Source organism: Amblyomma mixtum, chromosome 3 (genome assembly GCF_055824585.1).
Source record: "Amblyomma mixtum isolate Tamu chromosome 3, ASM5582458v1, whole genome shotgun sequence".
NCBI classification, from domain to species: Eukaryota; Metazoa; Arthropoda; class Arachnida; order Ixodida; family Ixodidae; genus Amblyomma; species Amblyomma mixtum.
This window is the reverse complement of record NC_143014.1, coordinates 328,211,857-328,224,859: the sequence shown is the minus strand read 5'-3', so window position 1 is coordinate 328,224,859 and position 13,003 is coordinate 328,211,857. Positions and strand designations below refer to the sequence as shown.

Sequence of the window (13,003 nt, the reverse complement as noted above, 5' to 3'; positions counted from 1 at the left end):
CTTACAACTCTCCTATCTTCTCTTTTCTTCGTTTTTTTTTTTTCACTTTTCATAGGTGGCTAGGGTTAAGCTTGTGTGGCCAACTACCCTGAGTTGCTTCATATTGGGTTATAGTTGAGGTGTACAGCTGGCGTGGGCAGGGCTTGCTTGCAAGTTTCTGTCCCGCCCCCTTGGTGGGCTCCATGGTGGGTGGCTGGCACCATGACCGAAAAACGACATTTTTTATGGCTCCTCCCCCTTCCCAAAATGATCGCCCTCAAAAAAGAGTGCGGACCGAGGTGACTACCCAGTACTTTCAGAAATCGAAAGAAACGTTCCCAAAGTTTCACGTTGTTCTCAGTGAAGCAACAGAAAAGACCGCCCGAACAATATCCCCATTCATAGTAACAAGAACCCTAACCAGTGCCTTAGGCACAGGTTACAAGCTAAAAAAAATGCCTAGTGGTGACCTTCTACTAGAACTGAGAGACAACGACCAATATTCTATACTGTCCAACTTAGTGTCCATTGGGGATATACCTGTCTCAATTACTGCACATCGATCTTTGAACACCGTCCAGGGAGTGATCTCCGAAACCGATTACCTTGAACTCACTGAAGAAGAAATGCTCAAAGGTCTGAAAGACCAGAATGTCATCAATGTCCACCGCATCAAGATCAGAAAGGAAAACAAAGAAATAGCAACAAAACATCTTGTCCTCACGCTCAGCTCAAGCATACTGCCTGAATGAATAGACGTTGGTTACCTCAAGATAAATGTCCGACACTACATCCCAAACCCGCGACGGTGTTTCAACTGCCAGAGATATGGTCATGGCTCACAGAGCTGCCGTGGCCGAGAAACGTGCAAAATGTGCCTCAAACGAACACGTTTCTGAAAACTGTGAAGCAGCAGCACTTCGGTGCACAAACTGTGATGGTGATCACCCCTCCTATTCCAGGTCATGCCCCTCATGGAAGAATGAAAAAGAAATAATAACAATGAATACAAGGCAAAACATAACTTTCAAGGAAGCACGACAACTCTTTCATGCTAAGAACACGTTCAACTTCACAGCAAGAACAAACTTCGCTGATGTGGTGCGCGGGGGCGCTGCACCGCACCATGTTCCAGCCACTGCCCAGGCAAAGCCTCAGGCAGGGCCATCTGTGCCCCATGCAGGGTCAGCAAACGCTGCCTTGCCACCCCCCAAAAAAGTCTCGCCGTCCCGAGTCGGCGGACGATCAGACCACCCCCTCTAGGAGGAGGTCTGAAGTTCGTACACGCGCAGCATCCCCGCGGGCCTCCAGCGCCTCCACCGAGGCGATGGATGTATCACCCGGCATGCCCATCCTGCACGGGCGGCACAGCTCACTTGACCGCCAAAATAAAGGAAGGACCTGAATCACGGGTCCCCCTAGACCAGAAACCTAGGTTCCCACTTCTCCTAAAAAAAAATCCACAGAAAATGGCGTTCCTTATACAGTGGAACTGCCGTGGACTTTTCCATAACTACAGTGAAATAAAGGATCTTTTAGACACTTTTTCCTCTGTGGCATTATGCCTACAGGAAACGAACCTAGGTCCTAAACACATGAATTTTTTGAGGAAATACAAAGTCTTTTGTTCTGACAGAGAGCAAACTAGCAGGCTCTCTGGAGGTGTTGCTATTGTCATCCAAGGCAGTGTTGCTACTTGTGAAATCAAACTTCAAACTAACTACAAAGCTGTTGCAGTCACCGTCCTACATTTCAAAACAATTACAATATGTTCTATATATCTCGGGCCACACCAAACAGTTACACTTAATGACTTGGAAACACTTTTAGAACAGCTGCCAGAACCATATCTGCTGGTGGTGGTAGTGGTTTATTAAAAAAAAAAAAAAGAAAAAAAGAAAAAAAAAGTGAAGCAAAAGAGTGTTGCCAGCCGCGGCAATTGCTATCTAATATCTTAAGCACCCGAGCTGCAGCCGGCGGAAACGAAAGGGAAAGGGAGAGGATAGTGAGGAGAAGTATAGAGGGGAGCGACAGCAAGAAAGGACAGGGGAGAGCTTTGTACGCTATTTACAAAATACAAGAGTAATCAAGTTCGCGCCGCTCGCGCGCTAATGTCCAAGCATTGTCCGAAAATAAGTGCGCGCGAGCGGCCACTGCGCACAATGACTTACACAAGAAGTAAACTATGTACATAGCCGCGCGCACGTAGCGTCCTGTCTCGGATTAATCGCGCGCGCGGCACACTGCACTAGCGGCCGGGGTGGGACGCCCGGCCGCGAATATCTGCTGGTAGTTGGGGATTTTAATGCCCACTCTGTTTTTTGGGGAAGTGAACAGACTGACACTAGAGGTCGTGTTTTAGAAGATTTTTTGTGCAAAGACGTTTGCCTGCTAAATACAGGTAAACCTGCGTATTGTTACCCAGCCTCAGGAAAAATGAGTTGCATAGACTTGTCTTTTAGTGCACCCTCTGTTTTTACTGATTTTAATTGGGTTGTTTTTGAAAATCCGTACGGAAGTGATCACCTTCCTATAGTAATCAGCTTGTCATCACCACCATCAATCATTCCTAGCAAACCACGTCATTGGAAGCTCCACGTAACTGACTGGGCACTATTTCAAGAAAAGGCCACACTGGATAAAATTTTCTCGGATGATCTTAGCGTAGACAATCTCAACGAAATAATTACAACTTGTATTATAACTGCTGCGCGCCTAGCCATTCCTCAGTCTTCAGGAGTGGTACGCCAAAACCACAAGGTTTGGTATAACCAAGACTGCAGAGATGCAAAAAAGAAACAGAACAAAGCCTGGGGAATTTTTCGCAGCTATCCAACAGCTGAGAACCTCATAAGGTTTAAAAAAGCGCGCGCAAAAGCACGACATATCTGTCGTAGTGCGGAAAAAAACTCATGGCAAAGCTACATATCATCCATAAACAGTTCCTCATCCATAAACAGTTTCGTCACGTCCAAAAAAATGTGGGAGCAAGTTTGCAAACTGAATGGCAGCTTCTCCCCTTTCACAATTCCCTTTCTTACAGCCCCTGATGCACAAACAAGTATATACAGGAACAAGCAAACATTTTAGGTGAACATTTCTCTAACGTTTGCAGCTCTTCACACTACACAGAACAATTTCTACAATACAAAAACACATCTGAGAAACAAAGACTCCCCAAAAGCACCTGCACAAATGAAGCATACAATAGTTTCATCACAATTCATGAAATAAACAGAGTTTTATCTGCTGGCAAACAGACCGTGCCCGGCCCTGATCAAATTCATTATCAAATGCTGGCACACCTTTCTCAGCCATCTGTGGAAGCATTTTTGAGATTTTTCAACAAAATATGGACGTCAGGAAAAATACCCGAAGCATGGAAAAAGGCCAATATTGAACCATTCTTGAAACCCGGAAAACCACCAACCTCCTCCAACAGTTACAGGCCCATAGCCCTTACAAGCTTGTCTCGCAAAATCGTTCGAAAGCGTTGTGAACATTAGGCTGATGTTTGTCCTTAGAACCCATGAACTTCTCGACATCCACCAATGTGGTTTTAAAAAACCTTGTTCGACAACTGACCATGTCGTCCGCCTGGAAAATACAGTTAGAGAAGCATTCATACATAAACAACACTGCCTAGCAGTATTTTTTGACACGGAGAAGGCTTATGACACCACCTGGAGGTTTGGCATACTCCGTGACCTAGCAGACCTAGGTATCCGTGGAAGGATGTTGAACTGCTTAAAAGACTTCCTTTCATGTACGCCTAGGTTCCACCCTTTCCAAAAAATTCGTTCAGGAGAATGGGGTTCCGCAGGGGTGTATTTTAAGTACTACCCTGTTTCTCGTGAAAATAAATTCCATAGCCAAGATATTTCCAAAGTCCATTACATATTCTTTATATGTCGATGACCTTCAAATAGCATGTACATCCTCCAGCCTACCATCCTGTGAACGACAGATACAACTGACATTAAACAGACTTTCGGTTTGGGCAGACAAAAATGGGTTTAAGTTCTCCCCACAAAAAACAGTTGCTGTCCTTTTCTCGCTCAAAAGGGGTTTACAGACTGATCCCACCTTGCACTTAAATGAAATTGTACTTCCAGTAAAACCTGAACATAAATTTTTACGCGTAACATTTGACAAGAAACTCTCATTTCTGCCACACATAAGTATCATCAAAAAGAAAGCCTCCCAATCCCTGAATATACTCAAAATACTGTCACAAAAGTGGTGGGGATCTGATAGAAGATGTCTTTTGCAAATCTACTGGAATGTTGTACGCTCTACCCTAGACTATGGATGCGCTGTGTATGGCTCTTTGAGGCCATCATATCTGAAGCGACTGGACCCAGTGCATAACCTTGGTTTACGTCTCTCAACTGGTGCATATAAAACATCCCTCATAAATAGTCTCTATGCCGAAACCAATGAGCCCTCCCTAACAGAATGAAGAACTATGCTCACATGCGCATGTCCTGAAGATCCGTTTCCTGCCGAAACACCTCTGTTATTCCACAGTTACAAAGTGCACCTCCAGAACACTGTTCAACAACAGACCCCAGTCAATCAGACCTCTACTACTCCGCATCGAGGATAGTTGCCAGAGTTTAGGATTACTGGATACCCTTCCTGACGTCACCTCAGTGCACGACCCACTTCCCCGTGGTACAGCCTGCCCACTGTATGTGACGTTACATTAACGCTTTTTCAGAAAAAACAAACGCCACGCGAACACATACTACAGGAATACTTGACATTGCAAGAAAAATATGCTTACCACACAGAATTTTACACTGACGGCTCAAAAACAGCTAATTATGTCAGAAGCGCGGTAGCACAAGGAGACTGGAAAAAAATAGTAAGACTGCCAAACTGTATGTCTATTTTCACTGCCAAATGTTATGCTGTTTCTATAGCTGTTGGTACAATAATAAGTAACAGTATCAAAAACAGCATCATCTACACGGATTCACTCAGCCTGCTCCCAGCTTTACATCCCAGAAATGCAGCTGAACCATTAATAGGGAGCATAATACACAACATAGAAAAAATCACAACACAGGGGCACACAATAAAATTCTGCTGGGGACCGAGCCATATTGGAATACTAGTTGGAAATGAAAGAGCTGACTTGTATGCTGCACAAGCTCACAGTCATGAAATCAAAAAAGTCAGTACACCCCGTAGAGACTGCATGAAATTAATACATTCTAACTTGAAAGCTAAATGGCAGACAACTTGGGACAACGAAATAAACAACAAGCTGCATTATGTAAAGCCTGTCCTAAAGGAATGGAAGACCTGTACGCACCAGGAGCGTTTTAAGCAGGTAATTTTATGTCGGCTCCGCATAGGACACACACACCTGACACATAACTTCCTAATGACGAAACATGACAAACCTCTTTGTGAAATGTGTGGAGACGAACTCACACTAATCCATATTTTAATATCATGTTCAAAACTCGAAACACTAAGCAAAAAGCACTTCACTCAATTTTATAATGAACACATTCTTCTCCATCCAATGCTACACTTGGGCGACAATGCATTTGTAGAAAAGTTTCGTTTTCAGCTTTTTAAGAGAAGCTGGTTTTCTCGATAAACTATAAATTTTAACCTATTGCCTTACTTGTTTTTGAAACCCCTTAGCCACTTTCTCACTCCTGAGAAGACGGCTAAGGTCCCTATTCCATCGGTTCGGGACCTCGGGATCCTTGCTGAGCCAAGGATGGCCGCTGAGGTTACCGAACCCCTTTAAAGCTTTTACCATAAGTCACTTAAAATTTTGTCTTATCTTTTTACTAAGTTTCACGAATTAACTTTTTAGGCCCTTTCCACCGCCGTTCATCTAGACTTTTGTATGACATCCTACATAATAAAACAATCTTCTATACCCTGAGCTTGGCGCATGATAGCCTTAGTTGCTTATGTGCCATTAAACCCAACACAACACTTTATGGGTTACCAATTCAGGCATGCATGATTGGGACAATTAGCCTGACCTTTTTCTGTTGCACTGTGCACGAACATTCAGGTCACAGAAACTGTTGCACGGAACTCCAGGAATGCAGAAGCAGAAAAAAAATTCCAAAGAAGCTTGGCCTCCTCCAAGACTGTGATGAGTGCGAACACTGGAAAGAGGAAAATAAGAAGCTGCAACAAGGAGTTAAAATGCTGGAAAAGGCACTATGAAGCAGAATTTTCAAGACAGGTATGTTTTTTTTCTTCTGTTTTTGGTCACCTTACTGAGAACATGAGGTAATCTCACATGTTCAGACTGCCTAGACATTAATGTTTAAGCATTCTCTGTATATGGCATGACAGTGCCTTTATACAAACACTGCAAATTTCATCCTCTTGTGGGGATGGAAAAGGCCGAGTGGTTTGTTGCAAGTAGAGTCATCTATGTATCATTATTGCTAGCTAGCACTTGCTCATCAGTGGTTCATAGTTCAGAATGACGCCTCTTAATTCAAGAAAGGCAGTCGGCCTGCGGCACACAATGCCTGCAGTAAACCTCCACCTGCTGCCATGGCCCCTCAAGAGCCGCCAGAACTTCACAACCCAGCCAGTAGCCACAACACGGAAATGCAGGCTAGACCGGCCACTGTATGTGTTCCATAGGAAAGCATGCCGCGTGAGCCTGCTGAAAGAGCACCGTCACCGTCAATACCACCTCCAAGAGTGATGACAAATTCAGAGATAGGAGACAACGACACTGGAAGTACCACTGCCCAAGACCAAATGCAGCCTTTTTCTGTTTCGGGTTCCGAGGACGGTATTATTTGCCAGTTTGCTTAGTTTGTTCCTTGCTTAAGGAAGTGCTGGTTTGATGTTATATGGAGAAGCAATGTCAAGTTTTAGGCCTTCTCCATATAAGCATAATGCTTGCACATGAGCAGCTGCTAATGTGTTCTGAACAACCAAGTTGGAACACTAGTTACAATTACTACCTCGTGATGCTGGTCACAGTAATCTGAAAGAGCTCACATGGCAAAGTAGCCATACCCATTCATCTGCGTGTATCCATTATTTAGCTTCAGATTGCATCTCGCAGGTGAAGTTTGTCTGAAGAACTCAATTAATAAAAAGGTTCTCTAGCCTGATATACTGTAATACTCCTGCCATATGCACTATGATGCCTTTTTAGCATTTACAGAGGCCAAAAAATGTCTAAAATGCTGTAGATGCGTGCTGAAGACTAGAAAAGCAGCTTAGAAAGCATTTTTGACCAGTATGTGAAGGTATAAAAATGTCAATACATTCCATGAGTGTAGTTGTGCTTGTTTGCACATGGCCTGTTTCAAATTATTGCTAAATGTCACATACTTTCTGGAAAACAGTTAACAGCCTGCACGTCGGGCATATGCCAACTGTGACGTGGCCCGCACCAAGTGGTCGGGGCGTGGATCAAGTGCGGACGCATGGATTTTTAATACGAAGTCATCTCAAAGCGAGTCATCATTGAAGCAGCGCACTCACATGCCTGTACCCATGATGGCCACCTACAGTGCCTTGAAGGACGACCTCGTCAGATGTCCTTACAACCCGCAACACCAAATGAAGCGAAGCAAGCTGGACAGTTACATCACTAAGTACTGTTTGGAACTGCCCAGCCACACTGCCAGCTGCCCAGACAGGCTGGGACAGGCCGCGACGTTGGAGGTCCCGTAATTTAAGGTACGCCGTGTGCACGCCCTCCCCATCCTCCCCGAGCCCAAGAAACGGTGGGATGTGGAGGACACCCCAAGCACCAGTTCGGTGGACCATGGCGTATCCGCCGAGCAGGGAAGCTTAGACTGACCGCGGAGCAGTGCGACCAACGATCCGATGCTGTCACGGACCAGGCGAACGTCAGCCCGAACTTTCTGTGACTGGTCCGCAGCAGAGCCAACAGCGGCGGCGGGGCACCATTGACAGCAGCTGAACCCAGCACCAGTTTGGCGGACCATCTACCAAGCGGAGAAGCTTGGACTGGCCACAGACGAGGCAAACAGCCCAAACTTTCTGCGACTGGTCCGTAGCAGAGCCAGCGGCAGCGGGGAACCTGTGACAGCAGCTCAAGAACAGCTGAAGCAGACGCTCAGTGCTCTGGGGCCTTGTAGGCCGCTGCCAGAGCGTGGCTTGCGCGATTACTACTAAAGCAGGGTCGGCCATGGGGGATCGCAGCCCTGCCTAGCACTTTTTAGTGTCCTCACTTCAACATTCTTCAGGTAGAAGAATAAAGCTTGTGTTTTATCCTAAAAAAAAAGAGCCACAAATGGACTTCTACCGCACGAGGCGGATTTAGGGTTGTTTGACGGCGGAACAAATCACTGGCCCGACAACGTAATAGGAATAGGTTTGTGCAAACTGGTTTGAAGCTACCTTAAGGACACGCTTGTGTTGATCATTTGGACTGTGCCCGTCAATGTGATGATGGGAGGAACGATACTACCCTGAAAGCAATGCCAGATGTGAACAAATCAGTTGTGCATCCAAATGGATTTGATAAAATGAGGGTGAGCTATGCATTTCGCCTTTTCAGTAATGAAGCCTTACAAGGCCTTTTCTTGTACAAAGACGAAATTGAGAGGCAGTGTGGAAAGTCAGTCGCCACTGTTGTCTTCCTGGACTAGATGAGAGCATGAATTGCAGCAATGACTTCAAGGTGCAGTTCTGATGCACTAAGACCAGGCAAGTCCCATGAAAATTGCATCAAAGACTTTTTGACCTATATGGACACATGGGAAGATTGACAGGGTCACAATGGCAGGGCTACCTAAGCCAGAGCACAAGCGAAGGACTTCACGTCACACTTTCAAGCATTCTGGCTCTTCTCGCCTATGTGACAACGAAACTGAACTGTCACTACGTGATGACGTCTAGGATGAGCCAGGACCCCATTGAAACACTCTTTGAGATTATGAGGCAGATGTTGGGTTGCAACCATCATTCCACCTCTAGACAGTTTTTAATTTTGGTAAATTGTCTGGCCTTCCAGGACCTTGCAAAATCACCGAGTCATGGAAATATTCCCACTGGAATTCTTAACAGCTTCGTCACGCCAGATGATGTAAAGAAGGCGAAATATCACAATAAGATTGACCAACTTCTCGACATGGGAGACCTCGGTGAGGCAAACGAGGTGCTGAAAGATTGCGGCACTGAACATGAATCTCTTATCACACAGGCGAGTGATTTGAGGCTGATATTTTAGATCGCCGGATATGTGGCAAAAAAATGCATTGCTGGCACAAAATGTGCAGAGTGTTGCAGGCAACTGCTCAATCTCAAGGATGGAATTGCTCCAGACACAGCACGTCTCCTCAATGCAGTTGACTGAGGCGGTCTTGTATTTACATCGCCCAATCTAAACGCCCTTGTGACATCCCTTGAAAACACCTTTATTCGCTTTTTTAGTGCGCGGGAAGTACGCAGAGAAAGCCTTTTGGACTTGGTGTCTTTAACGAATAAACTGCAGCTGGTTGGTTGCAATGAACAGAGCACAACTGTAACAAACATAGTTTGGTTTTGTTTGGTTTATTGGAGTTTAACGTCCCAAAGTGACTGAGGCTATGAGAGACGCCGTAGTGAAGGGCTCCGGAAATTTCGACCACCTGGGGTTCTTTAACGTGCACTGACATCGCAGAGCACACGGGCCTCTAGAATTTCGCCTTCAAGAAATTCAGCCGCCGCGGCTGGGTTCGAACCCACGTCTTTCGGGTCAGCAGCCGAGTGCCGTAACCACTGAGCCACCGCGGAGGGGACCAACAAAGTGATCAAGTTCTATGTTCTTACCAGAGTACACTTCTACCTGAAGACGCAAAATTCATGGCGAAAAGAAAGGCAAGAGAGAATGAAACTGTTGAAAATGAGGTGTGTTCTTTAATGCTCTATTTGGCTATGAGCGCTTTTGCCTGGAAATTGTTTTTATGTTGCCTGTATTGAATGTATATTTGAAGCCTTCAGCTACCTCCACACTGTGATATTTCTCTTTCCTTTTTTTTAGCATGCTTGTCCTTAAGTGCAATGAACAAACTGTTTATGCATGAGAGTTCTCATCAAGAAAACTGCAATTGTACACCTATTTAAATACCATATTATGTTGCTCGTTTATGTTCTGTAAAAGGGGCGAGCATTTTCTCATGATAATCTGGACAACTGTTCACTCCGTCGCTTCAAATGCACCGAAAACTCACATGAAACGATAGAATACCAATTATCCTGGCACCCATGTACTGTGTGATGTAAGTGCACGTTAACAAAAGCCAGGTCGTCTAAATTCTCCGGAGCCATCGACTGCAGCGTCCCTCATAGCTTGAGTAGCTTTGAGGCGTTAAAGCCTTGAAAGCCAAACCAAAATATTTGGCCTTATTACGCGACCATTGTGCTCACTGGGACACTGAATATAATGCACGTCCAGACGTGAACTTCACCGTTTAGTAGCGCAACAAGCAAAACTCTGAGCCGGCGCAGCTAAAGCCCCAGATCACGAGCAATGATCGCCTGCTTTCATGTTCCCAGGGAGCATGTTTTCCCTCTGCGGTACTCCTGACTTCCTTATTTTACTTGTCTAGTTAAAATATTTGAAGTGGAAAAAATTATGTAATCATTTTGTTGGCACAACTGCGCTGCGATTGCAGCAACGTTTACCCAGTGTGTGCATCGAAGTGCGGAGAGCAGGGTTGCGAGGCATGAAACAGAGGAGCAGCGCTCCCTGCCCACTTGCGTCACCTACCCCTTGTAGCCACCATAGACATCAGTTGCTTGGCCTGAATTTGTGACGTCAAGTCACGTGATGTGTGGTTCCTCCGTGAGGTCTGCGATTCGGTCCGTCATGGATATTCACCTACGTCGGCGCTGCAGTGTGTCGGACTATAGAAGCCGTTGTTTTCACCAGCATAATGCAGCGTGTGCGACCGTGCGTCCGCGCTACATCAGACTATATTCACGCCTTTACTTTCTATGAAAACGCACGCCGTCTGGCAACGGCAGCAACCACACAGCCGACTCTGTTGGTGAGGCGCGTGGCAGCGGTGGAACTACCACGGCAAAAGTCACGTGGTTAGTCGCGGAGTGAAGGGCATGGTGGTGCTGAGCGGCTTAAGGTCGTTGCGTGCAGTGGGCGAAAATCAGAGAGACATGTTGTAGTACAGCTCTCCTTTTAAAAGTTCTGACGTGCCATGATGGCCATGACATCGTGACGCGAATGGGGAGAGGCACTAGGAGAGGTGTCTTCCAGAAGGAACCTCTTCTGCGCATGCGTGCCGTCTCCTAGTGACAGAGACTTGTCACGTTTTTTTATGTTGCTTTTTTCGTGTGCACCTATACAATTCCTTACTATTACGTAAAGGGAAAGCCAGCGGCACTGCACTTCAGTTACAATATGGACGCTCAAAGCATCATGGGCCGGTGAGCTATCTGGTGCGGGATAGTCGGGTTTTTTCATGAACACAGAGTGGCGTTACTGGGATGTCCCATTCCGAAAATGTTGTTCTCCATGTGTGCGCACATACGTGCTGCTTCAGAGAAGAGCTGTCGCCCCGCCCGCAGACAACTTTGGTGCGAGCGTAGTACGCAAAAGCCATCGTAGCGAAAACGCAACAGCACACGATGCCAATAAAACGTCTCTTTTCCGATATTAGATTAAAAATCCTCTTAAAGAGTTTAGGCAACAGCATTTCTTTTTAAAACATCTCTTTTTAAAAGTAGACTTGTTAAGCACGCAATATTAATTTCTGTAGTATGCAATACTTGTCCAGTAGAAGAGCAAAACATCTTATTTTGGGCAAACTTTGCATGCTTTTCTGCTTGTTTCTTACAATTTATAGACAGAATATTGAAGGTTAGGGCATTCTTGATTAACGAACAACGTTTATTTTTGCATTTTTTTCGGCCAAAAGTTATGGTTCTGCTGTAGAGTAAATATACTGTTTTGCAGTCGGTAGCGCAGAGGCCCATAATGCTTAGAGCGCCCATGTGTCTAGAATGTACACTCCTCCCTCCCCAAAGAGAAGAAGTGATGACAGCTGCTGCACCATCTATATACCTCTTTCTGTGTTTAAGATGACCACGTGTGTACTAGCAGTATGTGGTTTCATTCTACATGAATGAAATATTATTGAAGCGAAAAGTTTCACTAGGCTCGTAAACACTGCACTTCGCGTGAGGTGGATCCCAGATTTGCCACTTCTACGCATGCGCGAAACCGAGCGATGTCATGCGCAGCGCAGGTGGCCGCCTACTCTGTTATAAAAGAAGTAATAAAAATAAGCACAGAAATGAGGATAAAAAAGAAATGAAGAAATAAAATATCAGAAATAAAAAAAAATAAAAGACAAACAGTGCGCCAGGAATCTCTCATATCTCGGTGGACACCTGAACCGTGCTGTAAGGAAAGGAAAATAAAAGAAAATTGGTTTTGAGGAAAGGAAACGATGCCTGTCTCTCTCATATCTCGGTGGATACCCGAACCGCGCCGTAAGGGCCTTAAGGAAAATGAAATGAAATGAAAATTGCTTTTAAGGAAAGGAAATGCCTGTCTCTCCTCTCTTGGTGTACACCCGAAAGGAATGGACACCAGACTACATGTCTCTAAAGCAACCTTCTAAGACAGCACCGTATTCACTACACGCACGTCTCCTCCTCCGCCTCCGTACAGGCAATGTGTGGATGGACGAACACCTCCACCGTTATTGTGATGCTCGCAGTGCATTGTGCGCCAACTGCGACAGCCATGATGTCAAACCAAGCGTAACTGAACCATTTCACTCGTATATCCAGGCTTAACCAGAGCTAAGCCACTGCCAATTTTTTCTCTCGATCACCTTAATGTGCCAAAAGTGGTCATTCCTGGGCAACTTCCCTCGCTTATCCCTTCACTGCACAATGCACTACTAGTTCACTTTTGCATCCTCACCTTCAATTTCTTTCGTGATTCCTTCACAGTATGCCCAGTCATGTTTTGCACGACTGACATAAAACCATGTGCCTTGACATAACATCAGACAGCTTTCCATCCAATGTT

The 13,003-nt window shown here is 45.4% G+C and overlaps 1 protein-coding gene and 1 pseudogene across 2 annotated transcripts in view; one reads left to right on the top strand and one right to left on the bottom strand.

Annotated features, from left to right (window-relative positions):
- Window positions 1–224: 224 nt before the first annotated feature.
- Window positions 225–1,242, top strand: LOC149355891 (uncharacterized; annotated as a pseudogene).
- Window positions 1,243–4,514: 3,272 nt separating this feature from the next.
- LOC149355890 (uncharacterized) overlaps window positions 4,515–13,003 on the bottom strand; it is a 123,603-nt gene continuing 115,114 nt past the window's right edge. For both annotated transcript variants that reach the window (XM_089584034.1, XM_089584035.1), the window contains one exon: window positions 4,515–6,125. In XM_089584034.1, the coding sequence (XP_089440160.1) occupies window positions 5,987–6,125 (139 nt within the window). In that variant the 3' untranslated portion in view covers window positions 4,515–5,986. The remainder of the gene's footprint in view (window positions 6,126–13,003) is intronic.